A 20179-nucleotide genomic window follows, 5' to 3' on the forward strand; every position below is an offset into this window, starting at 1 on the left:
TTTTGCAATACAAAGATGTGACAAGAGCAGAGAATGGGGCAGGTGGAGCCATGCTCCTTTTAACAGTGAAACTATGGGTTAATGCTTTCAGTACCTGTTGGGTATAAACTGTCATTTTGGAGTTCATTGGGACATCTAATCATTGTGCTTACTATGTACATTTCCTATCCCATTCTGGACTTTGGTGTAAGGTTGTAAACAGAATAAAATAAAATAATGAATATTAGTGCATCAAGAAGGGAAGGTATTTCATTGTAGTGGCTGATATCTGCTGCTACTTTTTATACATTAGAAGTCTGTAGAAAATGACTTGCACACGTTTATAAATAAAATCAGATACAATAACATACTAAGTGTATCTAGCTACATGAATATCTAGTGATGATCTTTTGGAACACATATACATGACACACTATAAATCATCAGAATTTACTATTATTTTAAAGTAAAATGATATTTTACGATACACTTTAATGCAACCACACACCACTAACATTGTTGTAGGAAAAAAGTAAAAAAACAAAAGAAGTGTTGTATAGAAAAGTAATTGAATGTCTGATTCCAAGCTTTTAAAAGGAAACATAAAAAATTAACCAGTTTTGAATTGAAAATGTGGCTATTTCAAGCCCACGACTCAACCCCTGAACTTCTGAACAACAATTTTATTTAGAGAGTTGATTTATTCATAAGTAAATAGGATACAGTGTGGCTAAAGTGGAAGGATCAGGAGGCAGTTATTAGATTTGCTAAGTACAAAGGCCTTTCTGTTATAGACAGCGGAGGCTCTGCAGTTACTGTACCTTTCAAAACTAATATGTAACCATATCTGTTTTAAAAGAGTGATTCATATTACTTCCAGTGCATGAGAAACTCTCTCTCTCATCCCCACCACAGGAAACTTGAGTCTGATTTTAATGAGCTTCAATTGGAATGTGGCCTTTGAAAAGTAGTGCATTTGAAAAGATGGAACATTAAATTTTCTAATGATGTAAAACATCTTCAATTTTTGACAGGACAATGGTGCTTATTGTGCTTTATGGGCCCAGTGGTGATTCAAAGGTCACTTTGTATATGACTCCATAGACAGGGGCAGCAGTGAATGAAAATTAGGTTACATGTGATCAGCTTTATTATTAATCAGATGAAAATGGATTTTTAACATTTTTCTAATGAGCAACAGAGAAAAGAGGAAAATATCATGAATAAAATTGCACAAGAGAACAGCAAGGCTAAAAGTGGTGGTGTGAATTACTCGGGGGGGTGTAATTGCACTAATATGAATTTACTGTAGAAAATTAAACTAGAGATACACAAAATGCCCTGCTAACTGCAGAGAATTTCAATAGCAATATGGCATTGCTTTATTGCTTTGCAAGTACCCTTCTTGTCATGTTCAACAAGTCAAGTATCTCATGTGTCCAATTACACCAAAAATCTCAATGGGGGCTTTTGCATTGCTCAGATCTGATTGCTCCCTTCATGGTTGTAACATTGAGTTGAGGAACATGCCATTAGCCTCACCCACAGATCCTAGGCTTAGAATCCACATGTTTCTTTTTAACCAGTCCTGACAAATAAAGCATTATAAGCAGCAAAGTATGTTTCCCATCTGATAGCAGTTCAAGTGTAAGTATTTGGTCGCAGAATCTGAAATTCTTGTGCAGTTGGACAACTGGAGATGCTGGAACTTTAGGGTTTAATGACTGCTGCAAGCAGTGGTGTAATTAGAAATTTCTGGGAAAATTATTTTTAACCCCTCATGAACATTGAGAATAAGAGATTCTTCAAAAATATATACTGAAATTACTTCTCAGTCAGTGCCCCCCCCCCCACCAGAACCAACACAGGGTCTATTACACCCCTGGATGCATGCGTGATTGCTGTTGTATTAATATTGCAGGCCATACAATGCATTCACCTCTGCCCAGTGCAGCTTGTCACAAATAATTTTTTTCACTGTAGTCAGTGCTGCTCCTCTGCCTTTTACTGATGGCTAAATCATCAAGCAGAAAACGGTGCACTTTTTACACTTACAAATGGAGTGCAAGTCAGTGCAAGCAATTACTGGAAACATATCTCAACAATTAATAAAGTAACATTTGTAGTAAATGACATATTTATGTGCAAATATTGTGCAGTTGCATGCCATACAGTATATCTTAATACTGTATAGCATTACAGTAAGTATACAAATTATATCTGGCAAGTTCCAGATCAGTTTTTTAGTGTCTCTCATGTAGAGCATTATATGGAAATACTGAATGGAAAATGTTTTTCGAATTTTTTGGAATTCATTCTGCTTCATTTTCTATTGTGCCAGGCATGATAATTGACCAAAGGTTCTAAAATCAAAGTGGGTAAATAGCTGTCTGCTGGGAAAAGGCGGCTGAGGAATACAATTCTGGCACCTGCAGCACAAGGTGCCTGGACACAAAGGTGGTTATGTAAAATAAGGTGCAAAGTTTGCTACTGTTTTTATCATCTATAGCAAACAATCAGCACTGAGAATTTACAGGTCATCTTTTTAAAAGCAAACTGGACCTTGGAAAATTCTGTGCCTTATATTACATAAGGGGGTAAGACTACTCCTCCAACTTAGTACCTTCAGTACAGATATGGTAGCCGAATTGAGAACTTCTTAATACTTTGGATGCACTTTACCATTGATCAATGCATATCTCTATAATATTAGCACCTAAGCCAATTTTTATAACAGCACTTGATAAAAAAAGCTTTCTATTAAAACATATTTGTCCAACAGTATGTGCCATTTGATAATCCCATAAGGAAACACTGCAGTTTTAAATACTAAAGCCTGTCCTTCATATATATATGTATATATATATATATATATATATATATATATATATATATATATATATATATATATATATATGCAAATATGATCCTTTGATGTTTCCAAGGTAAACATCTTAATGGTAAAGGTTTCTCTTAATTATTAGCAAGTCAAGATCATTGGGCAGCTGCTTTATTACAGACCAAATCCATATCTATACACAGTATATTTCAACCTAGGCTCAAAATGAACACAGACTATTTTCCACCTCCACTAAATTGATAACCTATATCTGGACAGCACACTTCCAAGACTGCAGAACATTATGATGAATTTCTAATGAAAAGTAATTGACATTTAAAATGCATAGATTTATTTGTCACTAAAAAGCCTCACTGTATTGTTTATGATAAAGCGATTAGGTTATTGTTGCATTAATGTATAGGATGGATCTTGGTTATCTGGGAATGTTACTTAGTTCCATTAGCCTCTTGTAAATGGACGAGCAGTGTTGGTGCTTAACATTCTCTAACTCATTACAGTCACAGCTAAGTGTATGCAAGGATTTTAGTTTATTGTGTTCTTAAATCACATATGTAAGAGGCATTGTCCCAAATGGGGGTGACTGCATTTAAACATTGGCTTGGAAGTAGTAACAATTAAGTTTTTATGTCATATGAGCATCTGTTATATTTAACATAGAAAATGAGATGCAGCATTTTCTCTATTTACAATACAGTTTCTTTATGTATTGCAAATGGGCCATGAAAAAACCCTAATCATTAGTATATGTAGGTTAACTGCCACAAAGAGACTGAACTGTATTGTTCAGATTACAGGTCACAGTATTCATTCCCCACTACAATATATTATACAGAATTGCTTATAAACCTTAATTTATATCACCCCTCTATCTTATCATAAATTGGAGCATAAAAAATGACCAATGCAGAGGTTCCCAAAGCACAGGGGAGGTGAGGGGGAAGTAGTTGTAGAAGAGGCTAAAAACATCCATATTCATTCTGTGACCCTTTGTTAGTTTGTTGAAATTCACACTTGCTGGTGTGAAATAATAAAAATGATGGTGATGACGTTAAGCCTTTTGCACATTGGTGGTAGTTTTCTATCTATTAAAAGCACACATAATACAATAACGAAATCAATGCAGATATAACAAGTAAATATTACACTCCTACCACAGTCAGGGGCGGGCCAAGCCCCTGCACCGCTACTTCGCACCCCCCCCGTGTTCTGACGCGCATGCGCAGTTCGACGGTGGGCGGGGGGGCGCGGTGTGTGATTTAAAGCGGCGTAACGCAAAACTTAACTAGGGGGAGGCAGGAGAGGCTGCTGCCTGGCGCCCCCCAATTGTTGCCCCCTAGGCGGCTGCCTCTTCTGCCTACCCCTAGTTCCGTCCCTGACCACAGTGAAACATAAGGGCACGTGTACATTCACAAGTGCAGTGGGTAGAGATGTAGCAAACCTCACAAAAAGTGCGAACTTTTGCGAACTTTGCGAACCCCATAGACTTCAATGAGAAGGCAAACTTTAAAACCTAGAAAAGCCATTTCTGGCCAGAAAACTGATTTTAAAGTTGTTTAAAGGGTGCCACGACCTGGACAGTGGCATGCCGGAGGGGGATCAAGGGCAAAAATTTATCTGAAAAATACGTTGTTGACACAGCGTTGCGTTTTGTGCTGTAAAGGGCAGAAATCACACTACATTTCTAAACTTGTGTAATAAACTGCTTTTACAAGGACTATTGGGTTACAGCAGATGAGATCAGCAGGACAGCTGTCCCCAGCAGCTACATACAGAGCAGTAGAAAGTAGATTACTAGTCAGCAAAGCTACCTAAACTGTCCCTCAAACCCCTGCACAGCTCTCTCCCTTTGCTAACTCATCAAGAACACACAGGCAGAATGTAAAATGGCTGCTGGGCTCCGGTTTATATATGGAAGGGAGTGGTCTGGGGGTGGTCCAGGAGGGAGAGCTGCCTGATTGGCTGCCAATGTATCTGCTGGCTCTGGGGACTGGGCAGGGGCCAGGGTAACATCAGTGGGAGAGGCAATTAAGTTTAAAGAATGGGTTAATGATGTCAAGTGGTGGAGCTATAGTGGTGATCAGTGATTGGCTGATCACCGCATCATTCACCTCAAAGTCCTGTCCGGATTTCCTAATATGAAAATCTAGACAGACAGTTTTCACCTGAACAGCCCTTCCAAAAACCGGACTGTCAAGGTGAGAAATGGACAGGTGGCAATCTTATTGTAGAGACAGTTATCAGTATTGTCTATTTTGTAGCAGCAACAAGTAGCTCTGTGTGCCATTTCCACATTCATTGAGTGACAAAGAAAGCCTCTTTTAAAAAATGCTACTGGCAAAATTGTAAAGAAAGTGTTTCATCTATCCATTAGCAGCCATATTGTCACTGATAAATGCTTTAGGCTGTGTTTAAGTGTTTAAGCATTGTGATAAAGTTCTGTATGCCCAAGGCCAACCCATAAGTTTGTGTGACTTTAGAAAACTGCATAACTGAAAGTGACAAATATTTTTTTTAGATGATGCAATTTTCTTTTAGACATTCTTTTTCAAATTGGAAGATGCAAATTAGGGTTTGGAGTCGATTCAAACTAAATCTTGTGTGGTTTCAGTATTGGCTGAATATAGAAATTGTGCATTTAGTGTATCCCTACTAAAACATTATTAATTGATACCCTTGATAAATTGCATGGCATTATGCTGAAGGGGCCCACTGTAAAATGCACATTAGAATAACACTTGCTAATTTTGATCCTATAAGAGTAGGCAGCCAACAAAAGATTTGTGATAACTTCTTCTTAGGCATAATAAAAATAAAAGGGGTATGGTAATAAAAAAAAACCCTCTCTTTTTATTTAAAGCTATTCTCATAAATTATGAGGTTTGAGAAACAATACATCATATTCTCAACCCAGAGAAAATATATTAGTAATATTCATCATTTTCATTTCTAAAAACTAAATAAATTAAAACAAATTACTATTTATACTCTGATCAATATTGCTGCACTTACTTTCTTAGAATGGCATACAGTGAAATGTCATTGTTGAACTACATCAATCACATTTCAATTTAATTCATTATTTAATAAATATAATCCTCTTATACCATGCACAAAAACATCATAAAAAATTCAGAGGTCTTCATAGACTAAAGAATGTGGTAGGAAAGTGTTCCCATATTTCCTCTATAAATACTACATTATTATGTGTCATGCATTTAATTCCTCATGCGGCTGTGTGCGTTCCTTTTTGATTATTATGTTAATGATTCTATAAACAAAATTCTACCTCCAGTCCATAAAATTACAATTTGCATCTTTAAAACTCTTATTTTTAAAAGGTCAAAAAGGAAGAAAAATAATCCCTTATATAATACATAACCTGTACATCTGTGGTCTAGGGTAGGCACCATATGCTTTTAATTATAATAATAGCCTTAAAGAACCTGTTCATGGGGAAGCACATCTGATCTTTTATTACTAGTTTGTAATTGTACTGATTTTAGGGGAAGAAAAACTAAACAAATAGACTATATGATATTGATATGGAAAAAAACAGCTATTGACCTTTACAAGGTGAAGATAAATTCCCACCCACTGAGGGGGGACCTCATTCTTCTTGTTTGACTAATGTAATTGGTCACATGTGTAACAGACTCTTTCTTGTTTTGGCAGTTTGCTCGACCAATAGCAGAGCAGCAAACACATATGACCTTATTTTTGCTGTTTCATTTTTATGGATAATATACACATTTAACATACTGAAAAGAGCAGGCCCACAATTTTATGGCATCTTGTTCTGCAGGCTATGATCAAACATATGATCTAACATGTGATCAAACATGAAACTGCAGGCTGGGTCAATTAAGTTAATTCATACATAGGCTTATAAAAGCCCCTCCAAACTGAATTAGCAGCTTATTGGCATGTACTGTATGGATCTTTGTGGGGGGCGAGGACCGATATCTGTCCAAAAATTTGGCTAATATCTATTGAGCAGGTTTCAAAATCTCTTCAGGCAAGGACCATATCAGCGCATTGATTCAGTCATCTGATGGGTCTTCTTAGGCTTGTTGTATGATGCCATCATTGGCCCTCTGGGTTGGCCATATTGGCCAGTGTTGCCAAATGAGTGAATCTCACCATGTATAACCAGCTTAACTCTCCTTAAAAAATGTAATATACTCTGGAAATCCACAAAAGCTACTTACATACTACAGACCACTCCATAAATCTAGCATTATTTTGATTCAGCTGCCACTATGTTCCTCCACTTTCAAAGATATTGGAGTTAGCTAGCTGTGTACAGGGTTGGACTGAGCTGGCCAAGACCTGATCCCCGCCGGCGCTCCCTCAGGCCACTGGTCTCCCTCCCCTGACATGCTGAAGGTAAGTTTAACTTACGCGGACTCAGGGGCGGGGGTCGGGCAGGCGGCAGGGGGGCCTACAAGGGGTGTGGGGGGCTGCTCGGGGGGCACCTGGACCCCAGAGGCTGCAGCCCCCGTGGGCCCTGCACCCCCAAGTTCGGCCCTGGCTGTGCACAACTAAGGAGGAAATTAATATCTTAATTGCAGCTCATCAACATAAAACCACAGTTAAATAGTATAACACTAAATAAAATCAATGTTTGGGGGAGGATTTGAGTTTGTGAAAGCAAAAATGTGAGTGCAAAAAAAATAACTAAAATATAATGATAGCTTATTAAAGAAAAAATGTGACAGAATATTCCCACGTGTTTTGTCTAAAAAAAAAAAAAAAAAAGTTGCATGCTGGTGAGAATTACATTTTTTTCATTTATTTTCAATGAGGCTAAAAAACCTTGAATGTTTTAATAAACTGGAAAAATAAATAAATACATACATTCTATTGAACTTCACCAGCATTTACTTGCTGAGTTTTTTCTGGCAATGTTTCATGAATTTTTCCTTTAATAAATACAGACTAGTTGTGGTTCTTATACACTCACATTTTTTGCAGTGTTTTTCTCAAATCGTGAAAAAACACAAACTTATATTATGATAACTTTGCCCCTTAGCAACAGCAGGGGGTCATAAATGGCATCATTTATTGTTTGGCACTGCACGAGGCACATAGAATAGCATTATAAGCCTAATTTATGTTTGTGAGTGTAACATGAGTGTAACATGCAAAATGGACAAATGTACACAAAATTGAGTGCTCGTTATTGCTTTCCATTAAGGTACTTCCACCAAAGAAACCCAGAAATTACTGTCAGCCTGGATCTGCTGTTATGCAAGGGAACCCAGAAGGTCAGCCTGAATCTGCTGATAGATTCCCTTTGGTTCCCAAATGATGCGAATGCCCCCCTGGGGGGAGGGGCGGTTAAGAATGGCCATTTGATCACCTAGATTGAAAACATGAAGGGGTGAATATGTGATTTCTGTCCTAGATATTATTGGAACTATAGCTGAAACACTCACTAATATTTCCTAAATCAGTACCCAATTCATGAGATAAGTGGGTCCTGATCAAAGGGTGGACTTTCAGTGGGGGCAGGAGACATGAACTGAAAAGCTTTGACAAACACTGACAAGGGGTTAGTATCAATAGCCTCTAGCCAACTAACTTGTGCCAAGAGTATTGCATTCCAGTTCTATGCTGGAATTGATGACATTCCAAGACAAGTCTGGGGAATTAGCATGTGTGCAACTTCTGTGCTTTTTCTTGTGTCACCAGTTCCCAATGTTATAACTCTGTTATGGAGGCTGTGGAGACTGATCACTTCTGTTTCCAAGTCAGAGATTAAAGATGGTGATACATGTACCAAATAAACTAGACAAAACAAAGTTGTGTACACTTTTTAGTATGTGTATGTTGAGTTGGTGTTCCCAACTGATAATGATTCAATAGACTCTGCCTATTGAATAATCTTTTCCATTAAACTTTTTAATGTCTCTGGCCAGCTTAACTAAAAAGGCACCATGGATGTCATCCCTGAATCATTTTCATAGAGCACTGCTAAATAAAAAGAGCTGTAATGTGCCATAGTAAGGCAGTTTCAATTGATAAACTGCATTAAAGAGAAATATACCTTTTTAAAAGTAGGGTCTCTTTCACCTTGTATTTCCATGAATGTTTAATAAAATGTTCAGTTTATCTTAGATTATTAATTCACAAAGCATACAGTACAGTATCTGCACATATTTGTTTATTTAGAAATGGCAATGGCAATACTGATGCCAATATATTTTAAATTACATCCAAAATCGCTCACTGTCCCCCAGAAGTAACTTTTTGCAAAGATACTAAGTAACACCTTCTGAGCTATACAGTAGCGATGAGCAAGTAGCACTAATATGTCTACATCTTGAATAGAAAACTAACATCTAATTGGTTGCTTTAGATTACTAGCACTAAAGATAATTTTAACCCTTTATTTCATTACCCGCAGACAGTATTATATCACATTTACAATATGTATATGCTATGTTATATGTACAGCATTAAAAATAATATATAATGATTAAAGGCTTCCAAACCAAATAATATAATATATGATGATTAAAGGCTTTCAAACCAAAATTTGTTAAAGAGCCCCACAATACACAGATACCCTGTGTTTTTTCTGTTCCTTCAAAAAGTATGAATAAATACCAATTGTATATGCTGAAATCCAGCTGCAGAACAGTTCTCCTCTTTCTACATCACTTGAAATCCTGGCAGGGAGGAGGGACTAAAACACTGATGTTACAAATTGTAACAACTTCACAACAGCTTACAGACAGCATGCAAGAACTACATAACCCACAATGCATTGCACTGGGATGATGCTTTCCTTATTGACATCATGTGTGCAGAGAATTGTAGGATTTGGAGGATGCAGGCTGAAGGCAGGCTGAGGACAGTCGACTACTGTGATATTTTTTTGAGTCTCAAAGTAGTTAGCCATATCAGTAGCAGAACAGGGGGCCTGGCTTAGGTAACTGTTCCAAACCATATTATTACATTAAAATCATGAAAAGGCTAAATATTTTTTAATTATTATACATTGCAAAGTTGATTGAAATTATGCTTACTTTTCAAAAAGCTCAAGTTGTGTTTGGGTGGCATTTCAAAATAAACCCTAGATTACCTATTTAAACCTTTAGTCTAATAAAAACGCACTGGTCATAATGTTAATTTTTTTATTTAGAAACTTCAAGTGGACTCTTGCAGGGGCATCAAATAATTGTTTGAAGAAGTTCAGAACAAAACAGAAGACATATAAAACATCTACTTCTACAGAAGTGTGTAAAATAGCAATGAGAAAGGCTACACCTGGGCCATCTGGACCCTCCAGAGAGATAAAGTCTGGCCAGCTAGGTGGTGGAAAAGCATGGGGTGGCAGGGATCTCATGCCACAGACAGTAGAATAGTCTGGATTATCCTTGATGTCCATAGAGATCTCCTTACTGAAGCTCCCTCATTAATATTATTTTTAAAAAGAATTTGAATTCATGTAATAGCTGTGCTACTGACCAGAAATTTAAATAGAAACTAAAAATAAAAAAAAGCTTTTGTTTCAGTAAAGAAAAGACTCTTTTTCATTTTCATTTTGTTTTTGTTTTTTTTTAAGTGGAAGAACCACACTTTAATGAACAGTCTGTAAGTTACAAAATTCTATTTTGTCTTCACTATACAAGTGTTGTACACCCAAATATATCCTTCCAACACACCAATTTAGGAATAACAATCACAGAATGGAGAAAGACAAATCAAAGACAACCAGTGCATTGTGTTACAGGGTATTTGCAACAATCAAACTTGAGTTATCCAGGAATGGAGGTTCAGACAGCTAGTGGGGACACATCTTAACAGACACAAGAGAAAAAAAAAATGAATGGAGTACTCCAGGTGAATACCAAAGCACTTTATATAATAATACATTAGTAACATACACAATTTAATGTCCAAATGAGTCTCTGGGTCTTTTTAATAGACAAATGAATGGCTGTCACATGCCACCAATATAAACACAACAGGAATTATCTGACATCAAGATTAAGGCCTCTCACATGTCCCAACCGCCACTCCAGTTGAGTAACTGATCATCAGTCCATATCATTACAAAGGATGACGTCATTGATAGGTGCAATCTCACTGTTGAGCATCATGTAAATGCAAATCTTCAGCACATCATGTTATGCCACTCTTGATTTGTTAATACTTTTTGAAGTTTAACTACGGTACATGTGGCTCTCCCGATGATATGTAAAATGCATAATATAATACAATGAAAAATACATTAACATCCATATATACAAACAGTGACCAATTTAAAAATGTGAAAATTATCAAAAAAGCAGGTTTAAGACGTCCAGGAAACCTAGCAGCCATGAGACTGATTCAATAAATATTACTTTTGATAGAGTAGATAGAGATAGTTGCCAATATTATTTGTGTATCAGACCTATATACTGAATCTGTCCTCAAATTTTGCTCAAAACGTAAACTGGTTTACACTCACAGATTTTTCCATATTATGTAATAAACCAATATTATTAGCAAAAATTGTGGAATGCTTCTGATATTATTTACATGCTTCACTACCCTGGTTAGTGGCTTCCATTTTTTCCAAATATAAATTAGATTACAAAAACAGCAATCTACAAATACAATACTAACAGTATTATAATCAGATAAGATATGATTTGTATTTGACAAATTTGACCCTTTTTAAGTACTATAAAACATGGCTTTCGTTATTCTCTTGCCATAACTATACACATTCATTTTTAAAGCACGTATTTGATAGCATGCCTAAAAATGTATCTCCAGTGATGGATATGACCTGAGATAAAAAGAAAGCCTGTTTTAATTTAAATTTAATATGTTCTTCCCTTTCATGCACTTCGGGAAATTTCAGTTGCATGTAACTGCCTTTTTCAGGGCAACATATCTACATGCCTTAAAACCATGACAAATACCTTTATCAGGAGTATTTATAAGTACACTTGGAGTTTCTTTTGTATTTGTAGCTATTTAGTAACTACATAAAATACATTCATAAATTTCTGAAAATAACATTGTTTTTTACTACTATCATGTAACATCATTTTCCAATTTATTTATTCCTTGAGAAAGACAAACACTTGAATTTTTCTAATTTCTCTTTTGCTATTTACTTTGTCAGCACAGATCGAAAGAATGGACAATAATACTCAGCTTGTTAGAGGATTCTATATATTTGCTTGCACTACCTATTTCTTCTATGTCCTTAATAAAATGTACAGTCCTCACTAGAAGTAAGTATTGCAAAGCAAAATGGCTTCTCACACTCTGCTGTTAAATATCACATGCAAGATTACATATTTCAAGTTTTAGCAAAATATTAAAAAGTTTATAAACATATTTGTAAATGTAACATTATGCTCTAAGCATTAATGCCCATTTAAGCAATCCAGCTGAAACAATTTAAATCAATTGCACAGGAGAAGCCTTGATTAATAATAGTCTTTTTAAAACCCAACATCCTCTTGAAAATCTGTAACTCACATCTGGTTAAACAATAGTATAAATACTTGACAAGGAGGAAGCTAGTAAAGCTTCGGTTCCTTCCCACATCAGAAGCACATCATCAAGACACCTAAGCCACAGAACAATCTGAGACTGAGGTACATCAAATCCCCCCATGCCTCAAAATGTGTAACATACAGATTAGCAAAACTAGGAGCCATCGTAGTCCCCATGGCCGTCCTGGATGTCTGTAAAAAGAAAATAGAATCAAACAAAAAATAAATATTGTATAAAAAAAGAAAAAAAAAGTGCAGTTTGAAAAAAATCAATTCCTTATAAAATACATAAAACATTTATAACACATATAAATGATGTTAGACTATGCCACAACTTGCCCATATGAATTATATGGAGGTGTTAAATTGGTTGGGACTTGTGAGACACCTAAATCTTGATGTCAATGATCTCCTGCTATTATCTCCACATCTTTGGTGCATAAAAACATCCATTCTTCAATATGAACTTCTGAATCCTGCATTCTGTATAATTATTTCAATAAGTTATCATATTTTGATAATTCTGTTAATATGTGTGTACACTTGCATTAAAATATATGCTTTTACAATTAAAGGAGATGCTACGCCTTTGCCAGTATGGACAGTTTCTGATATTTATGATTATATTATAGACAGACAGAAATAAAGATAGAAAATAGATCCATTTTAAATTATACTCAATTTTTCTACAAAGCAGAACATTACACTGTTTATTCAAGTGTTTTTCTAAAGCTGTACAAAGCTGGTGAATATTGATGAGTCGGCATTATTACATATCCATTAGATGTATGCCTAGATTCTCTGAAATATGTACATATAGACATGCAAATGGTTATTTACCACTAATAAATAAATAAAAACAAACACACACACAGATACAGAATTGGCCAATTATCAAGACAGCAATTTTTTTTATGTAAAACTTTTTGGAGTAGGGAAGATATATCATACTAATAAAATAGCAGTTTTCTTTACTATGTCTCTGTATATTTGCAGTTTTATACATAACTATAAATGAGAGGACATTCAGCTATATTGTGGTTTATGTAGAATGACCTAGCCAAGGAAAACATTATGGCTGCTCTTAGTCAGTTATACACAAATTTTGTGTGAGACTTAAAAAGAAACAGAGGAAGTGAGAGAGAGACATAGAGAGATAGAAAAAAAGAGAGAAAAACATACAGGCCCTTGTGCACTCAATAACCTATAGTCTCGTAGCCATTATTTGGAGTGAATAAATTGAAGTTTCTGCTTTATACACAGCACATATTCTCTTTGCAATATATTTCATCCACAAACTCTACATGTATATTTGGCTTTGTTCTCTGGGAACTTCTAGAGGAGCTAGTTCTAAACCTGTTCAGAACATAAGGGAGCTGAGAATGTTTTGAATGAAGGATATGTTTTTTTCAGCATTTGAATTTGGATTAATGTTCAAGAAACCTGGACATCTAAGATCATGTTAAAACAGAAGGAGTGTCATAATGATGCAAATATGATTTACTTTCCTGCAGAACAGGTTAAAATAGTATATATTTTAGGCAAGTAAAGCCCTTAAGTCACATAACATTGGATTTCTATTACATTAAGTTGAATATAATAAAATGGTTGAATTTAACAAAATAAATAAATGTTAACAAGAACATGAGTACATTTTTGTTAAACTATATACATGAGGTACTTGACTTTATTTCTTAAATACCAATTCCCTTTTTTTGTAATTACACATTGCTATTTCTCCAATTTTTCTTTTATTGTATTGGTCAAGGAAATGAATGAAAATGGGCCGCCATTGTACTAGTGGATCTCGCAAAGTATAATACCGCAAAATAATACCGCTAGTATAATTTATCATTTACTACACCGATTGCTTGTAAGGGGTACCCCATGATATAAGTTTCTCTTATTGGGTACTAGGGGACACCCCAATAATATGATAATAAATAATGGACTACATCTGTCTTTAAAAAACACAAGGCCAGTGCTTCCTCAGAGATCAATGTATGAACATCAACTGCACATTGTATTTTGAATGTAATTTCACATTAGTTCATTCATTACAGATGTGCAAAATACAATGATTTTGGTTTTATATACTGTAGCCAGTTCCAACAAACATGCTGCATTTATTATATTATAGTCATAGTATAATAAACACATAATAAGCACTGTGGTGGTGACCAGTTATCCCATGTCCTATGTATGTGCAATACATGTTTCAAAGATGGATATTAGGGTAATATGCTCACGCCATACAATGTATAAACACAGCTTATTCAATATAGTAGTTCTTATCTCCTTCTCAATTTTTTTAGTGGGGCTCCATATAAATATTTTTTATATGTTGTAGTAATCCTTCAAAAAATGCAAAGATGACAAACTACGAGCCTTAAGACTTACAGTGCAGTAAAGTACCAGCTAAAAATACCAGTATAAGGTACCAACAGCCCAGCACTACATTCTCTTTATATATATATATATATATATATATATATATATATATATATATGTGTGTGTGTGTGCTCTATTTCTATATACTGCAGCCTATCTAACTTTGCTTCATATTGTTACAATAAGCACTATATGGATTACATGATTTTCCATAGAAGTCATATTTTACTCTTGGTGATCACACTCAAACTGTCTGTACAAATATCAAGAAAAAGCAGTTTATAGCCCCCAGCAGTATCAAGGCAGTGTATTTAAAGAATTCAGATGCCTTAGCTATCTGAATTGCAGGGAGTTGCATGCAGCTGCCTTTGTATCTATGCATAGTTCTGGTTCTCATTGAATGCAAATTCTAAATCAATGTCCATTTCATTTTTTCTTTTCTTAACATCATCTTATACAAAAAATTATATACTAATAGTTTTAAAATGTATATAAACATAATGTTCCAAGTTTACTATTAAGCCTAATAAATATTAACATTTCAGAGGATTTAAATCATAGAATAATTTTGTATTTTTTCAGTTTGATTTTGTTAGATGTGCATATAATTTATAGGTACGCCAATGTTGTGCCAATATGCTTTGCCATTATACAGCATATGCCCTATATAGAAATAGTAGAATCCTTCTGCATCTTGCTTTATGGTACGTACAATACATTTTGTCAAATTTGATTCCAATTTTCCAACCCCCCAAAAAATCAGACAAGCGTTAGTTTAAAATTCACTTAGTTCTTTCTACAAAATATGGTGAATATTGAAATGTTGTCTAGTTTCAGAGTTATATAAAACATAATTAGTACTGTGCACTGAATTGTGCTTGTGTTAGATATATTTTGGGGTGCTTGCACTGAACTAACAAATCTTTGTCAGCTCTTATAGCTCAACAATAACCGACAAAGTACCCACTGCTGATCCAATTACTAAAAGATTGTAATACTATGGTGCAACCAAGTAAGGGTAGATTGCATTTCCCTTTTGCATACAGGGATAAACCATGCTGACCTTTTGTATAAAACATATTTTATTTTTGCATCAGCTGCTTCCAAATGTACTTTAAAAAAACAAAACATATAATAGGTGCACACACAAACAACAAAAACTATTTACCAACTTACCACATATATCTGGTCTCTTGATGCATCCACTATTTACTGAGCTGCTTCCAAGTCCATTGAAAGCTGCCATGCCATCAGAACTATAGGCTCTCAGGACAGAAAGCATGTTGACTTGCTTCTCCAAAACCTCTTGATCTGGTTTCATAGAATCTTGTGATGTTTCATGGGATAAGGAAAGTGTTGAATGCCACTGCTTGTCTATGACTTGTGCTGTCGGTGACACAAGTTCTTCTGCTGTTTTTACAGCAGTTGAGTTAAGTATGCTCTCCTCTTCATTACTTTCCTTGTTTAGGTCATCTGTTATGTTCATAATTTCTTGTTCTGTTTCAATTTCCTCATCATCATTTTCATCCTCTTTACAAGTTTCCATATCTTCAGATGACGATTCATCAGACAGATCATCAGTAGCAGCTGTATTTACAGAGTCACACTGAATTATATTGGAATCATCTTCAGGTTGAGACTTTGTGTCAATGTCCATGTTTGAACAAGAATTGTGATTATTGGTCCCAGCCATACCAGCATAAACACCAAACTGTTTATAGAATTCATTTGAAAAGGTATTGAAGGTAGCGTCCATGTTACTAGACCAGGAGGCCCTTTCCTGCTCTGCCAAAGTGTCTTTATTTCCCTGTTGTAGGATTTTGTCAGATGAATGCAGTGCACCTATTTTGGCTGCCATCAGGTCTTTACCACACTGTATAGAGGAAGAGGAAGCTACTGCTTTGCTTACTGCAGCCAAAGATTCCCTTATATGATCTTTCATTTGCTCTGATGCTCCAATCATATTATCCTTGTGCTTTGCTTTTCCTAGATGGTTTGCTTGGAGATGGAGAGCCATAAGTTCCATGGAGGCAGTAGTGAAAGAGCAAAACAAGCACCCATGCCAAGCAACATTATCTTGAACTGTTATAGATGAGCCTGGAAGAGATGGTGCATCTGGTCTCACAGACAAGTCGAGAGGTTCATACTGAGATTTTTCCATCTTCCTCTGAGGGGTTTTATTTTCTAGTTTCCCATCACTATTCTCTGACCTCTGTGTTTTTACAGGCATTGAATGCAGAAGGGCCCTCTCTTTAAGATCCTTTTCTTTCTTTAAAGAACTTAACACAAAACTGTCCATAAAGGCTTGCAAAGAGCCCTGGAAGTTTACACCATTTCCAACAATGTTCTGATATGCCCTTCCTATTTCAGAAAGGTGAGAACCCTTGGAAGATATATCTGACTTTTTCAGAATTTCTATAGAAGCATCAGAACTGATAGCACTTGATTGGCCTTGACGATCTCCAGAAGGCAGCATTCCTGATGGCCACTGCTGTGAGGCACCACTTCGAAAATCTATTCCAGGGAGGCTTTTAAATGCTCCTCTGAGTATATCAGGTCTCATAAAAAGAGGATTTTTGCTTGAAGTTTCATCTTTATGCTCCTGATTTTGAGGGTGTCCAGGAATGGGACCAGACCCATTCTGCTTCTCTCTGTGATGGCGTTCCAGGTGGTATTTCAGGGAAGCAGATTGAGTGCCTGCATAGTCACAGTGAGGACACTTATATGGCTTTTCACCTTAAAAAGATAACAAATAGATGATAAATATAACAATAATACTAAGGAGCTTACATTGTGTATAGTTATTCAGTCTAGGATACTATATACACATAATGCTCATAATGCAAACTATTTTTGTCATTCAAAAAGTAAAGTATTATCATCTATGATTATGAAGCTACAGAAATCATTTTAGTATCGGCAATAATTTGAAAACATTTATTAAAAACCAAGCCAAAAAAAAAAAAAAAAAGACTGAACAAAACACTGTGAAACACTAAGCTGTCATATTTTGAGCACACAATAGCTGCAAAAATTTGTTTAAATTATACACATGGAAACCATTTTTTAAACTAAAAATTTTATGGCACTGTTATGCAAGAATGAAATGAATGATTTAAGTCTTGCTCTGCAGTAAATCATGGATATAATTAGCAAATGGCATTCTGCACAAGTAATTTATCATTATTTGGAGGGCACCATTCCAGAAGGATTCAGGAATCTGCAGACCTGCTGCATTGTTTCTAAATAAAGATATATAAATAAAGATTCCTCAATTTATTAATACATTTTCAATGCACACAAACATAGGTCAAAAGAAATGTACTGAGTAAAGATAAAAGAAAATACTTATTAATGATTAAATAGAGCAATGATTTAGATTCTCTATTTTATAATTATCCTCTAAGCTATGCGGTGACTTCAGTTGTATTGCTTTTCTCTTTCCCTGAAGTACCATATAAAATGTTCATAAAATGCTTATTGTTATACAACAAAACAATGTTTTTGATGTGACATAACTCTGAATAAAAAGTGTTCTTTTTAACAATAGCAGTGAACATAATTTGCTATGCATGTGAATGTAAGATGCTTGATGCAATTTAATGTATATACCCTAATTAATATTATAACCCTATGAACAAAACTATCACTTTAGGAGATATTATTCTCAAAATGTAAAGGTTTTTTTTCCTGCCTGAAGGTAATGGGGGTTAATTTACTAACATAAGTGCTAAACTGCACAAGTGCAAAGCGACCAATTAGAACTTTCATTTTCTAAAGTGTAGAAACCTGCTAAAAACGAATTGCTAGCAACTGTTTCTGTGCCTATCAGCTCCTATGTAAGCAAATGAGACCGCAAAAGTGCGTAAAGTGATGAAAATCTAATGAAATCTATATGTTTAGTGTGAGCACCTTTCAATTGTACAGCACTTTTTGAATATGCTGGCACTTTATAAATACGTGTTAATTATAATAATACAAAGTGAAACAAGTTCAGTCGTCGGTTAGATTTGTTTTATGAAAGCAAATATATAAATACAATGGGCTTCTCAGAGTGGGAGGCTTGCCTATATAAGCATATGTGAGTAAAGCCTAGAGGGTTTATGAATGTCCCCTTGCATGGGGAGAGGTGGATTTGTTTCCCCCAAGGTTAGATCTAGGAGTATTGTTCCTCCTTTTCCTTTGTGAGCCCCTTACTGTCAGTCATGTCTATATTCCTTGTCAACTGAAATCCATTCAGAAATACAAGGCCACTCGTATATAAAGAGACACTCAAAAAGGAGGGCTGTATGCAACTTTAAGAAACATACATGAGAAGAATAAGGAAGTGATTTTGTAGTACAGCGGATGCACCTACATGCCCCCTATACATAGCACAGTGTACCTAGCTTTTGTTTGCAATTGGGTGGGCTCTGATTGTAAAACCTGCTTGCAGCATATTTCTAACCAGGATTATTTTTCAAACTCTCTTTTTATACTCTTTTTCCTTCCTAACAGTAAATGTTTCTCAACAAATAAAATATCACGAACATTAAATTGAAGGGAGAATATACAACTTTTTTCTATTGAAAACTTAAATAACTCTGTCATTTCCCTTTTCTAGAAAACAACATTTTATTTTTCAGGTGATCTTCTGAATGCAACTGTTTCTTTTTCTATAATGATCTGCAGGTGCAACAGTGAGGGGAAATCATGTGAATGCAGCAAATTAACAGATTAAGTGATAAACCAATTGAACTGTGTTGACATGCTGCTTAAAATTTACTGCATTGTCAAAAAAAACTTTAAATTCATGTCAGAAATGTTTGCTTTGTAATTGTTGAACCAACTTAAAATTGTAAAAACTGTTTTCATGATGTGTCTTTGTATATAACATGGCTTCTCTAGTTTCTGAAAAGTTGCAGTGGCAAATTCCAATGTCCAAGCCCTGGAAAACAATTGACCTAAGGGACCCCAAAATGGGGTTATCCAAGGCTTTATCCATGTAAATTCAAACAAACCACTTAAATCCATCTCCTAAGCTCCCATTCATTTTCATTTAGTGGTATACAGTGGCATACAGTGTTTTAAAATGAGGGGTGTTTTACAGACACAGAATATAGTTCAAATTGCTTAATGTTACCCTAAGTGGACATTTATATGTTTTTCTATGAAGTCTTTGCAGTTTATACAGACTTTTTAAAATCTCTTTGCTTAAGTAATACAGGATAAGATCAATGACTGCTTTCTGTGTGGTGAAGTTTCAGTGCATTAATATAAATTGTATACTAATTCCCCCAAAGCATATATGCGTTGTAAACCTGGAGATCTTTTACACAGCTGCTTATTGCAAAACAGTGCCTTGTCCAGAAGGGGACAATCTGTGTCTCTAATTGCTGTCACTGAAGCTGAGATTCATTATGTGACTTTCCCATTAAAATGTGAGCATTAATTTGTA

The 20179-nt window shown here is 35.3% G+C and overlaps 1 protein-coding gene across 6 annotated transcripts in view; it reads right to left on the reverse strand.

Annotated features, from left to right (window-relative positions):
• Window positions 1-10404: 10404 nt before the first annotated feature.
• Window positions 10405-20179, reverse strand: part of znf536 (zinc finger protein 536) — a 242912-nt gene continuing 233137 nt past the window's right edge. For all 6 annotated transcript variants that reach the window (XM_031900813.1, XM_031900816.1, XM_012962268.3 and 3 more), the window contains 2 exons: window positions 15919-17478; window positions 10405-12543 (listed from right to left, as the gene is read on the reverse strand). In XM_031900813.1, coding sequence (XP_031756673.1) covers window positions 12506-12543; window positions 15919-17478 — 1598 coding nt within the window. In that variant the 3' untranslated portion in view covers window positions 10405-12505. The remainder of the gene's footprint in view (window positions 12544-15918; window positions 17479-20179) is intronic.

Source organism: Xenopus tropicalis, chromosome 4 (assembly GCF_000004195.4).
Source record: "Xenopus tropicalis strain Nigerian chromosome 4, UCB_Xtro_10.0, whole genome shotgun sequence".
Lineage (NCBI taxonomy): Eukaryota > Metazoa > Chordata > Amphibia > Anura > Pipidae > Xenopus > Xenopus tropicalis.